We start from the raw sequence: 18,982 nt of genomic DNA on the forward strand, positions 1-18,982 counted from the left end.
GTCAGGGGAAAAGAAGGATAATGTTAATGGCACTGGAACCAGAGGAAGGGAAAGCTAAATTTTATCTTGAAGTGTGTTATTGCTTCACAGAAATGATTGTGAATTTTTTCTTATAGAAAATTGAGAGTCACTGGTAATGGCAGGAGAGTTCTCATTTTTAGTATCATTTATTATGCTTCTATAGAATGGAAAAGATAAGTATAAGGAAAGAATTCAGAGAGAGAACAACAATCCAGGAAGTTACTGAAAAGTTCACTGTGAGAAGCAATTACAGCTAAAGTAAAGATTCTGGCTGTAAGGGATGTGACTATGTAGAATAAAATGACAACTTTTATATATTCTCCTTTTTTCCCATAGCAAAGAAAATTATAATAAAGTAGTAAAGTTTTCTTTTTCAGTGTTTGAATAATTGCTTTGTAAGTTTGTTTCCTGTTGAAGCATTCTCACTCTGCTCAGCTGTTTCATGTTTTCATTATTTGTTCTGACAAGTCTCACCAAGAAGGTCATTCTGGGGAAGCCATTTATACAACCGGGTGTTGGGTCCTAAGGTATCTGGTTTTTTGCCATCATATCTCCATAGAACCTGTTAAAGGTAAAAGAAATACCTTATTCTATGAGTTGAACATCAAAGTTATACTAATAATTTCTAAATTGACTCAAATACATAGAATTACATGTCCTCCACATGACATGTAAGGATATGAAGGCATATTAAGTAATGGTAACTATTAATACAAAGACATAAATAGGAATACCTATGTTTGATGTGTTAATTATGTGCACATGATGGCACAGACAAGTGAGATTTTCAATGACCAACTCAAATATTTAAAAAACTGTTTTGTTGTTCGTTTTCAGTCACTAAGTAGTGTCCAACTCTTTGCAGCACATGGACTGCAGCATGCTAGTCTTCCCTATCCTTCACTATCTCCCAGAATTTTCTCATATTCATATCCATTGATTTGGTGTTGCTATCTAACCAAATCATCCTCTATCACTCCCTTCTCCTCCTGCCCTTAATCTTCCTCAGCATCAGGGTCTTTTTCAATGAGTCATCTCTTTGCATCAGGTGGCCAAGGTATTGGGGCTTCAGCTTCAGCATCAGTCCTTCCAATGAATATTCAAGGCTAATTTCCATTGGTTTGACTAGTTTGATCCTGCACTCCATGGGACTCTCAAGAGTCTTCTCCAGCACCACAATTCAAAAGCATTAATTCTTAGGCACTCAGCCTTCTTTATGGTCCAACTCTCACATCCATAAATGACTACTGAAAAATCATAGCTTTGACTATGTGGATTTTTCTGGGCAAAGTGATGTCTTTGCTTTTTAATATGCTGTCTAAGTTTATCACAACTGTTCTTCCATGGATAGCTGATTTTTTTTCTATCACAATAAGTTGGTGGCAGATTACATGTAACCTACACATTTATTTGCTTTCTTTATATGGAGTGCTATTTTCAGATTTAATGGTCACTGATTTATTTATTTTGACTGTTATAAAAAAGTTTAATTATATCAAGTAGTTAAAATGGGAAGTTATTTTATTAGAATTTTACATTTTTTGATTACAAAGAGGAAAATGTATGCAATCAATCTCTTAAGATTAATATTTTGGCTTATTTATAATTTATTACCCCCTTCATAGATCACATTCTTGTCATGGTAAAGGGGTTTGTGTAACTCAATGAAGCTATGAGCTATGTTATGCAGGGCACCCCAAGGGCAGACGGGTCATAGTGGAGTGTGCTGACAAGTGTGGTCCACTGGAGGAGAGAATGGCCAACCACTCCAGTATTTTTGCCATGAGAACTGCATGAATAATATGAAAAGGCAAAAATATATGACACTGGAAGATGAGTTCTCCAGGTCAGAAGGTGTCCAATATGCTGCTGAGAAAGAGTGCAGGGCAATTACTAAGAGTTTCAGAAAGAATGAAGTGACCGGGCCAATGAAGAAAAGATGCTCAGTTGTAGATGTCTGGTGGTGAAAGTCTGATGCTGTAAAGAACATAGGATCCTGGAAGGTTAGACCAATAAAATCAAGGTAATTGGACATGGCCAAGCAGGAGATGGCAAGAATGAACATCAATATCTCAGGAATCCAAGAACTAAAATGGACAAGTTCAGTGAATTTATTTCAGATGACCATTATATCTACCACTGTGGTTAAGAATCCCATAGAAGAAATGGAGTAGCCCTCACAGTCAACAAAAAGATCAGAAATGCAGTGCTTGGGTGCAATCTCAAAAACAACAGAATGATCTTGTTTCATTTCCAAGGCAAACCATTTAACATCACAGCAATCCAGGTCTATGCCACAGTCACTAAGGCTGAAGAAGCTGAAGTTGATTGATTCAGCAAGACCTACAAGGTCTTCTAGAATTAACACTAAAAAAAAAAAAAAAAGAAGAAGAAGAAGAAAAGAAGAAAAAGTCTTTTCATCATAGGGTTTGGGATGTAAAAGTAAGAAGTCAAGAGATATCTAAGATAACAGGCAAGTTTGGCCTTGTAGTACTAAAAGTAGCAGGCAAGGCTAACAGACTTTAGTCAAGAGAACTCATTGGTCATAGTAAACTTCCTTTTCTAAGAACTGATGACTCTATACATGGACATCACCAGATGGTCAATATCAAAATCAGATTGATTATATTCTTTACAGCTGAAAATTGAGACGTTCTATGCAGTCAGCAAAAGAAGACCTGGAGTTGAGTGTGGTTCAGATCATAAGCACCTTAGTGTATAATTCAGATTTGAATTGAAGAAAATCTTGAATTGAAAGTGGGGAAAACTACTAGGGCATTCATGTATGACAGAAATCAAATCCCATAAAATTACACAGGGGAGGTGATGAATAGATTCAAAGGATTATATCTGATATACAGAGTGCCTGAGGAACTGTGGATAGAGGTGTGTAACATTGTACAGGAGGCAGTGATAAAAACAATTCCAAAGAAAAGGACATGCCAGAAGGCAAAGTGGTTATCTGAGGAGGCTTTATAAATAGCTGAGAAAAGAAGGGAAGTGAAAGCCAAGGGAGAAAGGGAAAGAAAGATATACTCAACTGAATGCAGAATTCCAGAGGATAGATAGGAGAGAAAAGAAGGCCTTCTTAAATGAACAATGCAAAGAAATAGAGAAATCAATGGGATATGAAAGCTAGAGAGCTCTTCAAGTAAGTTAGAGGTACCAAGGGATCCTTTCATGTAAAGATGGGCACTATAAAGGACAGAAATTGTATGGACTTAACAGAAGCAAAAGATATTAAGAAGAGGTGGCAAGAATAAACAGAAGAACTATACAAAAGAGGCCTTAATAACGTGGATAACCGTGATGGTGCGGTCACTCATCTAGAGCCAGACATCTTGGAGTGTGAAGAAAATGGGACCTTAGGAACTATTACTATGAAAAAAGCTAGTGGAGTTTCAGCTGAGGTATTTCAAATCCTAGAAGATGATACTGTTAAAGTGCTGCACTCACTATGCCAGCCAATTTGGAAAACACAGCAGTGGCCACAGGACTGGATAAGGCAAGTTTTCATTCCAAACCCAAAGAAGGGTAATGCCAAAGAATGTTCAAACTACTGCAAAATTATTTTCCTTTCACATGCTAGCAAGGTAATACTCAAAAATCATTTACTTGGCCTGAGCAGTACATGAACCAAGAACTTCCAGATATGCAATCTGGGTTTCAAAAAGTCAGAGGAACCAGAAATCAAATTGCCATCATTCATTAGGTCATAGAAAAAGCAAGAGAATTCCAGAAAAACATCTATTTTCGCTTCATTGACTACACTAAACCTTTGACTGTGTGGATCACAATAAACTGTGGAAAATTCTTAAAGAGTTGGGAATACCAGACCATCTGACCTACCTCCTGAGAAACCTGTATGCAGGTCAAGAAGCAACAGGTAGAACCAGACATGAAACAACAGACTGGTTCAAAATAGGGAAAGGAGTACAAAAAAGCTGTATATAGTCACTCTGCTTATTTAACTTATATATGCACAGTACATCATGTAAAATACTGGGCTAGGTGAGTCACAAGCTGGAATCAGGATTGCTGGAAGAAATATTAACTACCTCAGATATGCAGATGATACCACTCTAATGGCAGAAAGTGAAGAGGAACTAAGAGACTCCTAATGTGGGTGAAAGAGGCGAGTGAAAAAGCTGTCTTAAAACCCAACATTCAAAACAATAACTCCATGGCATCTGGTCCCATCACTTCATGGCAAATATATGGTGAAAATGTGGGAGCTGTGACATATTTTATCTTCTTGGGCTCCAAAATCATTGTGGATCATGACTGCAGCCGTGAAATGAAAAGACACTTGCTTCTTGGAAGAAAAGCTAAGACAAATCTCGACAGAGTATTAAAAGCAGAGACATCAATCTGCCAAAAAAGGTCCATATAATCAAAGTTATTTTTTTTTCCAGTAATCATGTATGGATACGAGAGTTGGGCAGTAAAGAAGGGTAGGTAAGGTAAGATAATGTGTAGTTACTCAGTCGTGTCTGACTCTTTGGGACTCCACGGACTGTAGCTTACTAGGCTCCTGCATCCATGGGAGTTTCCAGGCAAGAGTACTGGAGTGGGTTCCCATTTCCTTCTCCAGAGGATCTTGCTGACCCAGGGGTAGAACCCAGGTCTTCCACATTGTAGGCATACGCTTTACTGTCTGAGCCACCAAGGAAGTCCTTAAAGAAGGTTAAGCACCAAAGAATTGATGCCTTTGAATTGTGGTGTTGGAGAAGATTCTTGAGAATACCTTGGACTACAAGGACATCAAACCAGTCAATCTTTAATGAACTCAATCTTGAATATTCATTGGAAGTACTGATGCTGAAGCTCCAATACTCTGGCCACCTGATAACTCATTGAAAGGGACCCTGATCTGGGAAAGGTTGAAGGCAAATGGAGAAGGGCTGGCAGAGGATGACATGGTTAGATAGCATCACTAAATCAATGGACATGAATCTGAGCAAACCCTGGGTAATAATGAAGGACAGGGGAGCCTAGCATGCTATTGTCCATGGGATTGCAATGATTCAGATAACTTAATGACCGAACAACAACAGCATAATCTTTTAATAATAAGTTAATCAGTCCTGCGGAAGAAGTTTGTTCTTTTAAATTACAAATTATTAAGCACTACTTCCAAATACAATGAACAGTGTAATTGTTTGACTTGAATCAATATCGCATGACTACACTTATTGTTAAAATTTAACTCCCGAGAGCATCTGTATGTGTGTTTTGTCCTCAGGAGTCCTTCAAGGAAAAGGAACAGGTGAAAAAGCAGAATTTACTGGTTAATCTTCCTGCCCATGCTATTTTTATCTTAATAACACCAAAATTCACTCTGTGTCTTTTAAATATCATTCTTTTGATTACTATGTTGAATAATTAAAATTATCATGGATCAAAGGCACTCCCTGTACTGCAGTAGCACCTGCCCTGTATATTTTGGTTTATATATATATGTATAGATATGAGATAAATTGCTGCTATCATATTATTTACCTTTCTGATAGTAAATGTCTAAAATCAGATTTTTACAGAGTTTAACAGACTCGTTAAATAGTTGTCCATGATTAAGTTATTGTATCTACCTTTTGTGGAATTTGAGCAAGGGCTGATGCAATCACCTTGGCTCTGTCTTCTGACATGTTACTGACCATTGACCCCAAAGAAAACACCACAATACCGTTTTCTCCAGAGCTCTGCACAAACTCTTCCATTTCCTGTGAAAAAAGAATTTGCTCCATCACAAAAGAGCAACAGCATAGCATACATTATTGAAGGAATTTCTATAAGCAACTAAAGAGAGAAAATCAGAAATTGTCTTGAGATATTAGAGTAGTCATTTCTTACAATAATATTGTGGTAAGATACACATGGCATAAAATTTACTTTCTTAATTGTTCCTAAGTGTATAATATAGTAGTGTTAATTATACTCACATTGTGCAACCAATCTCCAGAACTTTTTCATCAGACCAAACTGAAAGTCTATGATGATTAAGAAACTCTACTTTCCTCTTTCTCCACCCTTTGACAAGTTTCATTCTACTCTGTTTCTGCAAAGGAGTTTAGTCTGGATACTTTGTATAAGTTGAATTGTACAGTATTTGTCTTTTTCTGACTAGTTATTTTCCCTTAATGTAAGGTTCACTCATGTGGTTACACATGTCAGAATTTCTTACAGTATTTGTCCTTCTGTGTCTTGTCAAAAAGATAAACAAAATTGAAAACCTTTAGTTAGACTAATCAAGAAAAAAAAGTGACTCAAATAAATAAGATTAGAAATGAAATGGAGACATTACAACTGATACTGAAAAAATGCATAGGATCCTGAGACTACCATGAATAATTACAAGCTAAGAAATTATTAATACATATATGAGAAGAATGGAACACTTCTTAAAAACAAAACCTACCAAAACTTAGTCAGGAAGAAGTAGAAAATCTGAACAGTCCTAACAAGTAAAGAATTTGAATTGGTAATCAATAACCTATCAACACACAAAAGCCCAGGACCTGATGGCTTCACTGACATATTCTATGAAGTATCATAGAAAAATTAATGCCAGTTTTTCAAAAAAATATTTAAAAATTAAAGAGAAGGGTAGGAACATTTCCAAACTCATCCTACAAGATCATCATCATGATCATGATACCGAATAGATAAGGGCATTACAAGAAGATAAAACTAAAGTCAATATCCAGTTCGAGTATTGATGCAAAAATTCTCAACAAAAAATCAACAAGCCAAATTCAAGAATACAGTAAAAGAATTATATACTAAGACCAAGTGAGATTTATCTCTGGGATGCAAGGATAAATAGAATGAACTATAAAATAACTTGATTATCTCAATAGATGTCCAAAATACATTTGACAAGGTATGACATTCTTTCATGATGAAACCCTCAACATATAGGGTATAGAAGGAAAATACCTCAATGTAATAAAGAACATATATGAGAAACCCAAAGCTAACGTTATACTCAATAGTGAACACTTGAAAGCTTTTGCTCTAATCAGAAACAAAATAAGGATGCCTACTCCCACACTGATTCAATATAGTAGTAGAAGCTCTAGTTGAGCAACTAGGTGAGACAAAGAATTAAAAGACATCCTAAATAGAAAGGATGAAGTAAAATTTTTATTTTTTATAGAAGACATGACATTTTTTGTACAGAGAATCTCACAGATTCAACAAAAACAACAACAACAACAACAACAACAAGAAAATCCCTGAACTAGTCAACAAATTCAGTAAAGTTGCAAGATATAAAATCACTATATAGAATTCAGTTCCATTTCTGTGTACTAATAATGAAACATCTGGAAAAAAAAACTATCCCATTCACAATAGCATCAAAAGCAAGAAATTAACTAAAATAAATTTAATCAGTGAAGCAAAATATCTGTATAGTGATAAATATAAGAATTTGTAAGAATTAGAAGAAAACACAAATAGATGGAAAGTCATCATGTAACATGGACCAGAAGACTAATACTATTAAAATATTGACATTACCAAAAGCCAAAAGACTCACACTTTCAAATTTCATATTTACCACAACGTTGCAATATTTCAAATAATAGTGTACTGGCCCCCAAATAGACACAGAGATCATGGAACAGCATACAGGGTTCAACTAATATTCAGTAAAGGAGCAAGGGAGACAAGAATATCCATTGTGGAAATATTAGTCACTTCTTTCTTTTCTGAGGAAACTGGATAAATATATGAAAAAACAAAAAACGAGACCTCTATCTTATACCATCACCAAAACAACTCAAAATGAATCAATGACTTAAACACAAGACCAGATACCATAACATTTGTAAAAGAAAGTATAATGATGATACTCCTAGGCACTGGTCTTGAAAATGATTTTTTTTTTTATATGACATCAAGACCACAATAAAAGAAAAAATCATGAGTGGGACTACACTACATCAAGCTTAAAAGCTTCTGCACAGCAAAAGATCTACAAGATGAAAATGGGATCTACAGAATGGAAGAAAAGTTTTATAACCACATATTGAATGAGGGGTTAAGATCCAGAATATATACACAACTCATACAACAAAATTCAGTTAAAAAATGGGCAGATGAACAAGATAGACACTTGACAAAGAAGATTTCTACATGATCACCGGGTATAGGGAAAGATACTCAACATCAGTAATCATCAGGGAAAAGTATTTCAAAATTACAATCAGATATTACCTCACCTCTATTAAAAGTCTATAACCAAGAAGAGAAAATTGTTGTGAGAATGTGGAGAAAAGTGAATGCTTGTACACTCTCAGTGCGAATGTAAGTTGGTTTAGCCCTCAAAGAACATAAATTGAAGGTTTCTAAAACAATTAAAGATACATCTATTGCATGATCTGGCAATTGTACTTCCGGGTATATAGTCAAAGGAAATAAGAACAGGATAGTGAAGAGGTATATGTGCTCCCATGTTGACTGCAGCATTATTCACAATTAGCTAAGGGAAAAACCTTAATTTCCCATCTATGGATGAATTAATTAAAGATGTTTCATAGATACACACCGACATACACACAGACAGACATGCTCAGAATGGAATGTTATTCACCCACAAGAAAGAAAGAAATCCTGCTATTTTTGACTACATGGGTGGACCTTGAAGACATTATGCTAAAATTTGTGTTTTCATTTTAATCTCTACTCTATTCCTATAATCAAGTATACACTATGATATATATCCTGAAAATTGTAAATCTAGCTTATGCTTTTTTAACCTTCAAGAAAACTGTGATCTTATTATATTTCGTACTTTTCAAGTGAATATTTTATTATATATGATTTAGTATAATTTAGCATTGTTTGAGCTTTCCTAGTGGCTCAGTTGGTAAACAATCTGCCTGGAGTGCAGGAAACCAGGATTTGATCCCTGGGTCGGGAAGATCCCCTGGAGAAAGGAATGGCTACTCACTCCAGTATTCTTGTTGGAGAATCCCGTGGACAGAGGAGCCTGGAGGACTACAGTCTATAGTGTCACAAAAAGCCAGACATGACTGAAGTGACTTAGCAGCAGCAGCATTTAATGTCAACTTTTTTAATGTTAGGAATTTTTAAGGTTTTGGCGATCAGATGAAGAAGATGAAATACTAAAGTATTTTTGTAAGTTTTAAGGCTTTTCACCAGTGCACTAGCTAAAATAAATGTCTTTTCCCAACAATATAAATGACTGTATATATAAATGTATATATATATACAGAGATTTATTTAAATTTATTTAAAGTAAATCATTCTGATTCATGTCAATATATGGCAAAACCCACTACAGTAATGTAAAGTAATTATCCTCCAATTAAAATAAATTAATTAAATTAAAATAAAGAAAAAATGAGTTAATTTAATATCTCTGTGAACACTGTACTCTAGTTTTCACTCATTATTGTCTATATCTATCAAGAATCTGTTAAATGGTCTCTTCCTACTGTTAACCATTTACAATCCAACCCAGTGACTACGTCTTGCTTTTTATTTTTACATTATATATGACTATCTCTTTCTCAGGGCTTTCATCATAGCTCAGTTGGTAAAGAATCTGCCTGCAATGCAGGAGACCCGGGCTCGATTCTTGGGTTGGGAAGATCCTCTGGAGAAGGAAATGGCAACCTGCTCCAGTATTCACACTTGGAGAATCCCATGGAGAGAGGAGCCTGGAAGCCTACAGTCCATGGAATTGAAAGAGTCAGACAAGATAGAGATTAAATCACCACCACCATCTCTTTCTTTCTTAATCCTTTCAATATTCTTCCCAATGCCCCTACTAGATGTTTCAAATCTTTATAATTATCTATTTCCAACTTACCTCATCTGCACCATCTTCTTCTTTATTTAGCTTTTTCCTATCTAGACTAAACTTGGACTTTTTGGCAACTGTCATAACTACTCCACCTACCTTTCTTTTATATCTTCTTCCAACTGAGCTATGAGGGAAGCCCATATCTTCTTTCAACCCTGCCCTATTCCTTCTGTTTATTCCTGAGCATCCTTCAGATATCATAGTCATCTATGACTCAGAGATCCTTTTCATGATTCATGCTGAATATTTCTTTAACACTCTGGTCTTTCCATATTATAACATTTTTTAAAACTTGATTGTGTTCTGTCATTCCAGGTGGACTGTCAGGTGGTAGAAACTGTGCCTACACGATTTGCCTATATTAGCCCTCGCTTCTGGAATATGCTATATACAAAATTATCCTATAATAATTATAATACAATTATAATGTAACATATTATAGTGAGATGAGATGGTTGGATGGCATCACCAGATGATAATATAACTATTATTTTATTTATATAAAATATAAATATAAATGTCCTTTAATGAATGATGCTTGTCTATGTGTTGAATAATGAAATTCTAATGTAATTGACATATTATCAAAGTGTCCCATGTATTCTAGTTTATTCTGTAATGATAATGAAATTCAGATAGTTGTGTTGATATAGAAATACATCACTTTCTAGGTGGAAGGTCACTTTATCCAGGTTCCCACATCTGACTACCTATAATCAAACATTCCAAAGAAAGAATACAGAATGATTCCTATTGAAAACACAACATTCACAAAGAACAACAAGGAGGAGTAGGTGACCTTAGGCAGGGGCTTGGCAGGCTTGCAGTGGAGGCCTCCAACAAATTCAACATTTGGGAGTAGTGGACGAGGAAATGAAAAGTCCCAGTAGGTTCGAATGAGCCACATTTCAGCTTTCCCCATTGTCTCTGATAAAGTAGTAGGTCTTCCTGAAAGTAAAAAGAAAACCAACAAATGTTTGATCAAATGAGACTATTGTCATGTGTATGCATTAGATAATTTTTGTAAAACAACTTTGGATGTTGTGGCCAAAGATGTTTGAATGTGTCTGTTGTTTGATATATATATAACATAGCATAGTCTAGGATAATAAAGTAAATCCAGAACACATCTGTTTCTACACAAGTAGAAACAATTTCTAAAAGCTAACGATATTTGTACTACAAATATATGTATAACTCTCAATGTACATGTCTTCATTTATCAAGACAGTTTACGAGATTCCTAATGATTTTAAGTTAAAAAAAGAAATTTTGTAATTTGGATAGTCACTTGCAGAAGTCCTAGGTACTTCAATTTGTGGTAAATGACTTCCTGGTATCCGATACTAGTAATGGGCTTTACCCTACCCTATAATTGAAGTGGTTGCATAATATTGGTTAGATTGAGGGTCATTTTATATTTTTATTTCACTGTTTCACTTATTTGAGATAAATTTTGTGAATTTATATTTATACAAACTCAACTTCCAAGGAACTAGGAAAAATAGGACTTAGTGATACCAACTAAAAGCATGACATACCTAGCTGTTTGATTGCTAAGTTACCACTGACTCTTTTCAACATCATGGTATATAGCCCAACAGGCTTCTCTGTCTGTGGGATTTCCCAGGCAAAAACACTGGAATGGAATGCCATTTCCTTTTCCAAGGGATCTTTCTGACCAAAGGATCGAACCTGTGTCTCCCGCATTGGCAGGTAGATTCTTTACCACTGAGCTTTCAGGAAGCCCAACTTACCTAGTGCTTCACTGTAAAACTGATTCCACTTCTTCTCATTGTGTGTCTGGAAGAAAAAGTCAAAATAAAGTGTATATAACATATTTTTGATCCTCTCCATGAATGTCATGCGATCACTTAATTCTGAAAGCATAACAGGTACATAAGATGGTGGGAATGGAAGTCTTCCGCTATTCTTCTCAATTATGTGGCCAGGTGAGGTGTAATGACTGTACACGAATGGTATTTTAAGTAATTCAGCCAGCAGTTCACCACAGGGTCCAACGGCATCTGCAATAAGGATATCAAACCTTGATTCCTCTAGTTTTGTCATTAATTTCTTGTTGGAAACAGCGTCTTTACACATAATTATAGCAGTATCAAAAAATTCCCAAAATAAACTTTTCACTGTTGAAAAATAGGACCAAAAGGAATCTTTCACCGCATTCATCCATTTCTCAAGAAGACGTTCTATAAAATTCTCATAATCACTTTTTGTTAAAGATACAGGGAAAGTCTCAAAGTTCATAGTCGATGGTTTGCTGGAATTAGTAATAGTGGAAGCTGAAGATATCAGAACAGTCACTTCATGACCCCTTGTGACAAGTTCATCCAGAATTGTCTTTATGTTCAGCCAGTGACTAAATTCCACTGGCCACACCAGCACCTTTCCACAACTCCCAGCGCTAAAGTAGCAAGTCAGCTGTAGCAGCAGCAGAAGCGAGAGCCTTTTCATAAACATCTTGCTCACATGTAGTACTTTTTAAATAATTACTGTAAACTTTTGCTATTGCTCAGGCTTATATCCAGAAGAAATCAACCAGAAGTTAAATTATAACCCCTATTCCTTAAAAAAGTAGATTACATGAATAGTCAGCAGATGTGGAAATCCAATGAGAAGGCAAAGTGCAGAACATTTCGAGATGATACAGTGTGTTTAGTATTGATTTGTCAGTGCTGTCACCCATCTTGTACACACACATCAATTATATTTTGTGAGAAAGACGACTAGTGTAAAATAGCAAGTGAGAGACTCTTGTGTCTGCAGTCGCTGTGACACAGAATTAGAGATAAGGTGACATCAACAAGATGGAGGGTTATGAGGTCACAACAATTGTGTCTCTCAGAGAAACAGCAAAAACAGTAAATGACCAACTGCAAACCAATGTAAATTATTTTGGGAAAGTTCTGGACTAAAATGAAAAAGCAGCAGAAATCCTGCAGTCTGCAAAGACTGAGGATGTGTGTTCTGATTTTTTGAGTGTAATGCATCAATACTAAACATATCAATGAAATTTGACTGGTCAATTGTATAATTTATGATCACTATTGCCATATAGATTTTTTTGTCTGAACGATCTGCCTACTGATGACAGTGAGGAGTTAAAGCAGAAGGAGACAACAGAGGATGAAATGGTTGGGTAGCATCACTGACTCAATGGACATGAGCTTGAGCAAACTCTGGGAGATGGTGAAGGACAGGTAAGCCTGGTGTGCTGTGGTCCATCAGGTGATGTTATCAGGTTGATCAGCAAATACCGGAAAGCCCACCATAGGAACCCCATGGTCGATGGCCTCATAAGTGCCGTTGGTTCCACCGTGAGTTATAAAGCCTTTGGTTTTTGGATGACCTAGCAATGAGTGACTTTCAGTAAAATTGTTAACTATAATTCAGAATAAAATGAGAAATGGCCATTATAAAGCACTGTAAAAAGCAGTGTATTTTAAAGATAACAGATGGTTACATACAGGAAACTGCATTTAAAGTGCTTTCAGACTCACAGCCAGAAAGTCCTGTCTGAGGAGAGATAAGTGAAGACTTCATGAAAGAAGTGCTTTGTCACTTGAACTTCACAAGTGAATTCAAGATTGGTAGATGAACTTCTTAAAGAACTCTCTGCATAAAGAAACTACATATGCATAAAAGGGGGCATTCAGAAATATACTCTATAAAGATTAAGGAAGTCATTTAATCTGATGAGAATGGTGTCAAGGTCACAGAAAGGGTAATGGTAGTGGCAGTGGAAGCAAAGAAAGGAGAATCTTCATTTTATTAAGAAATATGCTACCAGTTCATGAAAATGATTGTGGATTTTTTTTTTTTTTGTAGAAAATGGAGAGTCACTGGTAATAAATAAGAAGCTGTTATTTATCAATAGCATTTAAAATACTCCTACACAGGAGAACCAATAGGTGTAAGGAAAGAATTCAGAGGTAGAACAATAATGCATTAAGCTATTCACTGTTAGAAGCAAATACAGGCAAAATGAAGATATTTTAATTCTGGGCATAAGCGACATGACCAGGTAGAATACAGTGCCAACTATGATATATTTTCCTTCTCCCCTCTATTGTTGGGAGTAAAAACACAGAAGTAAAGTTTTCTTTCTGAATGTTTTAATAATAAACAGTTGATAAGTTTGTTTCTTATTGAAGTACTATCATTCTGCTCAGCTGTTAGTCATGTTTTAGGATTTATTCTGCCAATATTTAACAAGAAGTTCATTCTGGGTTATACAGACGAGTGTTGGGTCCTAAAGTGTCTGGTTTTTTGCCATGATATCTCCATAGAACCTGTTAGGGTAAGAAAAATACCTTATTCTTGAGTTTTAATTTATAGCATTAGACCTCAAGAGGTTGAAAGATAACTAATTAAATGTCTTTCGTATGGCTTGTAAGGAAAAAAGGATGCATGATCTTAAGCAAGGATAACTACTAACGCACTGACATCAAGAGGAATACTTACATTTTACATACTTATTACTATATTCAATCATCTATGGAATATAATCATGACTATTCACACATGATCGCATAGACAAATGATGTTTTCATTGTCAAATTCAGATATTTTAAATGTTATTACATGGTCTTTATTCTAAAGCAAAATGACATTGGGAAATTTCTAATAACTGACATACTTTATTTCTTTATTTTATTTTTTCTAATTTTCTTAACTTTTATACCCCTTCAATCCTCAACCCTCAGACGTTTAAAGATGTCATTGACAAAAATTCAGAATTCACAAGTCTTACAAAATTTAAGTTTATTATCTATTTTATAATTTTATTTTTTATACTAGTCCTAAATTTCAAAATTGATATTTACTGGCTTCTGTTATAGAAGAGAGTTATACATCCACTCATTAATATATATTTTGATATACATCTTTTACATCTTTTGATATACAAGATAAATACATGTGTAATCAGCCACTGTTTCCAAATTGGGAAAGGAGTACGTCAAGGCTGTATATTGTCAGCCTGCTTATTTAACATATATGCAGAGTTATTGCCAGGATAAATATCAATTATCTCAGATATGCAGATGACACCTCCCTTATGGCAGAAAGTGAGGAGGAACTCAAGAGCTTCTTGAAGAAAGTGAAAGAGATGAGTGAAAAAACTTGGCTTAAAACTCAACATTCAGAAAACTAAAATCATGGCATCCAGTCCCATCACTTCATGACAATTCGATGGGGAAACAGTGGAAACAGGGAGAGACGTTACATTTTTGGGCTCCAAAATCACTGCAGATGGTGATAACAGCCATGAAATTAAAAGACATTTGCTCCTTGAAAGAAAAACTATGACCAACTTAGACAGCATATCAAAAAGCAGAGACATGATATATACCGTGTTCATGAATTGGAAGAATCAATATTGTGAAAATGAGTATATTACCTAAAGCAATCTATAGATTCAATGCACTCCCTATCAAGCTACCAACGTTATTCTTCGCAGAACTAGAATAAATAATTTCACAATTTGTATGGAAACACAAAAAACCTCGAATAGCCAAAGCAATCTTGAGAAAGCAGAATGGAACTGGAGGAATCAACCTGCCTGACTTCAGGCTCTACTACAAAGCCACAGTCATCAAGAAAGTATGGTACTGGCACAAAGACAGAAATATAAATATATGGAACAGAATAGAAAGCCCAGAGATAAATCCACGTATTGATGGACAACTTATCTTCTACAAAGGAGGCAAGAATATACAAAGAAGAAAAGACAACCTCTTTAACAAGTTGTGCTGGGAAAACTGGTCAACCACTTGTAAAAGAATGAAACTAGAACACTTTCTAACACGATGCACAAAAATAAACTCAAAATGGATTAAAGATCTAAATGTAAGACCAGAAACTATAAAACTCCTAGAGGAGAACATAGGCAAAACACTCTCAGACATAAATCACAGCAAGATTCTCTATGACCCACCTCCCAGAATATTGGAAATAAAAGCAAAAATTAAAAAAATGACAAAACCCACTGAAATGTTGTGAAGTAATTAGCCTCCAACTAATAAAAAATAAAACAAAAAAAAAAAAAATGGGACTTAGCTAAACTTGAAAGCTTTTGCACAGCATAGGAAACTATAAACAAGGTGAAAAGACAGCCTTCAGAATCGGAAAAAATAATAGCAAATGAAGCAACAGACAAAGAATTAATCTCAAAAATATACAAGCAACTCTTGCAGCGCAATTCCGGAAAAATAAACGATCCAATCAAAAAATGGGCCAAAGAACTAAACAGACATTTCTCCAAAGAAGACATCCATATGGCTAACAAACACTTGAATAGATGCTCAACATCACTCATTATTAGAGAAATGCAAATCAAAACCACAATGAGGTACCATCTCACTCTAGTCAGAATAGCTGCTATTCAAAAGTCTACAACAATAAATGCTGGAGAGGATGTGGAGAAAAGGAAAGCCTCTTACACTGTTGGTGGGAATGTAAACTAGTACAGCCACTATGGAGAACAGTGTGGAGATTCCTTAAAGAAATTGGAAATAGGACTGCCATATGACCCAGCAATCCCACCCCTGGGCATACACACCGAGGAAACCAGAACCAAAAGAGACACGTGTACCCCCAATGTTCATCACAGCACTGTTTATATTAGCCAGGACATGGAAGCAACCTAGATGCCCATTAATGGACGACTGGATAAGAAAGTTGTGGTATATATACAAAACGGAATATTCCTCAGCCATTAAAAAGGATACATTTGAATCAGTTCTAATGAGCTGGATGAAACTGGAGCCCATTCTACAGAGTGGAGTAAATCAGAAAGGAAAACACCAATACAGTATACTAACATATACATATGGAATTTAGAAAGATGGTAATGGGAACCCTATATGCAAGACAGAAAAAGAGACACAGATATATAGAACAGACTTTTGGGACTCTGTGGGAGAAGGCGAGGGTTGGATGATCTGAGAGAATAGCATTGAAACATGTATATTATCAATTGTGAAACAGATCACCAGTCCAGGTTTGATGCATGAACAAGTGCTCAGGGCTGGTACACTAGGATGACCCAGAGGGATGGGATGGGGAGGGAGGTGGGAGGGGGATTCAGGATGGGGAACACATGTAAATCCATGGCTGATTCAAATCAATGTATGGCAAAAACCTCTACAATATTGTAAAGTAATTAGCTTCCAACTAATATAAATAAATGAAAAAGAAATAAAATAAAAAGCAGGGACATTACTTTGCTGACAAAAGTCCATTTAGTCAAAGCTATGGTTTTTCCAGTAGTCATGTATAGATGTGAGAGTTGAACTATAAAGAAAGCTGAACACCAAAGAACTGATGCTTTTGAACTGTGGTGTTGGAGAAGACTCTTGAGAGTCCCTTGGACTGCAAGGAGATCAAACCAGTCAATCCTAAAGGAAACCAGTCCTGAATATTCATTGGAAGGACTGATGTTGAAGCTGAAACTCCAATACTTTGGCCACCTGATGTGAAGAACTGGCTCATTGGAAGAGACCCTTATGCTATTGATGAAATGATTGAAGGCAGGAGAAGGGGACAGCAGAAGATGAGATGGCTAGATGGCATCACTGACTTGATGGACATGAGTTTGAGCAAGCTCTGGGAGTTGATGATGGAGAAGGACGCCTGGCCTGCTGCAGTCCATGGAGTCACAAAGAGTGAGATATGACTGAGTGACAGAACTGAACTGAACTGAACTGAATCAGCCAATTAAAAGAAATCAATCTTATTTATAATTTATTAGTAATAAGTTAACTAAGGCTACTTGAAAAGTATAGCTTCTTAGATTAAAAATTGCAAAACATTACTTACAAGAAAAAAACAATTAGTAATTTTTGATATGAATCAATAGTGTTTCAACTTTCTTAGTTTGGAAATAGTTTACATTTAAAAGGAAGACTTTTTTTTTTTTTTGTAATTTATAATTATCTATAATGCTGTTGAGAAAGCTCCACCTTTGTGATAATAAAATTGATTGAGCTGACCATGAACTCATTAACAATGAACCATGAAGGAGTGACAGTGGCAATCATGTAGTTCCTATACCCAGTACAAAAGTAAGGTATGGATTTTGGAATTCCCAATCAATTCTCATACATTGGATTATAATTTACAGTGTTTAACCTCTATTTGCTCTGGGAGTGTAAGGTAATTCTATCAGCAAAGAAACAACATAGGTTATTAGGAGAAGATTACAATATCAGATAGCAAATTATAAAAGTGTTTCAAAATATCCAAAGACTCCAGGGGAATTTTATGTATTAGAAAATAAGGTAATAATCTATTTGATAGAGAAAGAGGCTGCTGAATCTTTTCCATGCCAGTTTCCTTATGCTTGATTCCTTCTTACAGTCCCTCTCCCTCCTCAAGCAGGAGGAGCAATGTGACAGGTTAGAAGCAGAGTACATTAAAGGCCAGACCTTACAATGCACAGGTTTTGCTTAAGGGCAGGATCCCATCTTCACTTCGATCTTCCTGATTCAGACTTCGGCAGGACCAAGTCACCAGGGAGGCTGATGTTTCTCTTTCTCTAAGTCACTGTGTCTGGATGGGATTTGGAGGTCTCCTGGGGAGCCCTGACCATCCTTTCTCTGAATAGCACCCTGCAAAGCACACTGATAGGGCTACTTTAAAATTTAGGGGAAATGAAAGGGGCCAGGATTATCTAGCAAGTAAAATCTGCATGATGCATTCCAGTCTTTTATCACTATTGCATAATGTCCTTGTGCTACTGCACTTGCTGTTAAAATTTAACTCTTGAGAATATTTGTATGTTTACTGTGTCCTCAAGAGTCCTTCAATGAGAAGGAACAAATGACAAAGCAGAATTTGATGGTTTATCTTCCTGCCCACAATCCCATTATAATATGAAAATTCATACTGGATCTCTTAAATATTTTCCATTTTGACAATGTTAATCCAAAGTATTGTTAGTAAAAGATACTCTAAACTACTGTCAGTCAGTCAGCGTTGCGGTCCAGTTCAGTTCAGTTCAGTTCAGTTCAGTCTCTCAGTCGTGTCCGGCTCATTGGAACCCCATGAATTGCAGCTCGCCAGTTGGTCCGTCACCAACTCCCAGAGTTTACCCAAAGTCAT

The 18,982-nt window shown here is 35.8% G+C and overlaps 2 protein-coding genes across 2 annotated transcripts in view; one reads left to right on the forward strand and one right to left on the reverse strand.

Annotated features, from left to right (window-relative positions):
• The window catches only part of LOC122428011 (UDP-glucuronosyltransferase 2B20-like), a 14,510-nt gene extending 14,263 nt beyond the window's left edge, over positions 1 to 247 (forward strand). The window contains exon 5 of the mRNA XM_043447620.1: positions 185 to 247. Within this exon, the coding sequence (XP_043303555.1) occupies positions 185 to 247 (63 nt within the window). The remainder of the gene's footprint in view (positions 1 to 184) is intronic.
• Positions 37 to 12,368, reverse strand: LOC122428271 (UDP-glucuronosyltransferase 2B4-like). The gene is made up of 4 exons (XM_043448177.1): positions 11,617 to 12,368; positions 10,659 to 10,807; positions 5,613 to 5,744; positions 37 to 583 (listed from the first exon to the last, which is right to left on the reverse strand). Exons 1-4 carry the CDS (start codon positions 12,335 to 12,337, stop codon positions 473 to 475), a joined length of 1,113 nt encoding a protein of 370 aa, XP_043304112.1. The 5' UTR covers positions 12,338 to 12,368; the 3' UTR covers positions 37 to 472.
• Positions 12,369 to 18,982: the final 6,614 nt, after the last annotated feature.

This window comes from Cervus canadensis, chromosome 26, assembly GCF_019320065.1.
Source record: "Cervus canadensis isolate Bull #8, Minnesota chromosome 26, ASM1932006v1, whole genome shotgun sequence".
Classification (NCBI taxonomy): Eukaryota; Metazoa; Chordata; class Mammalia; order Artiodactyla; family Cervidae; genus Cervus; species Cervus canadensis.

Bases quoted from the DNA above. Each gene is read 5' to 3' on its own strand.
- LOC122428271 (XM_043448177.1), bottom strand. From the start codon at position 12,337: ATGTTTATGAAAAGGCTCTCGCTTCTGCTGCTGCTACAGCTGACTTGC. The intron at 10,808-11,616 runs GTAAGTTGGGCT...TTTTACTTTCAG, and splicing joins GTTTTACAGTGAAGCACTAG to GAAGACCTACTACTTTATCA. The intron at 584-5,612 runs GTAGATACAATA...TACCTTTAACAG, and splicing joins TTGCTCAAATTCCACAAAAG to GTTCTATGGAGATATGATGG.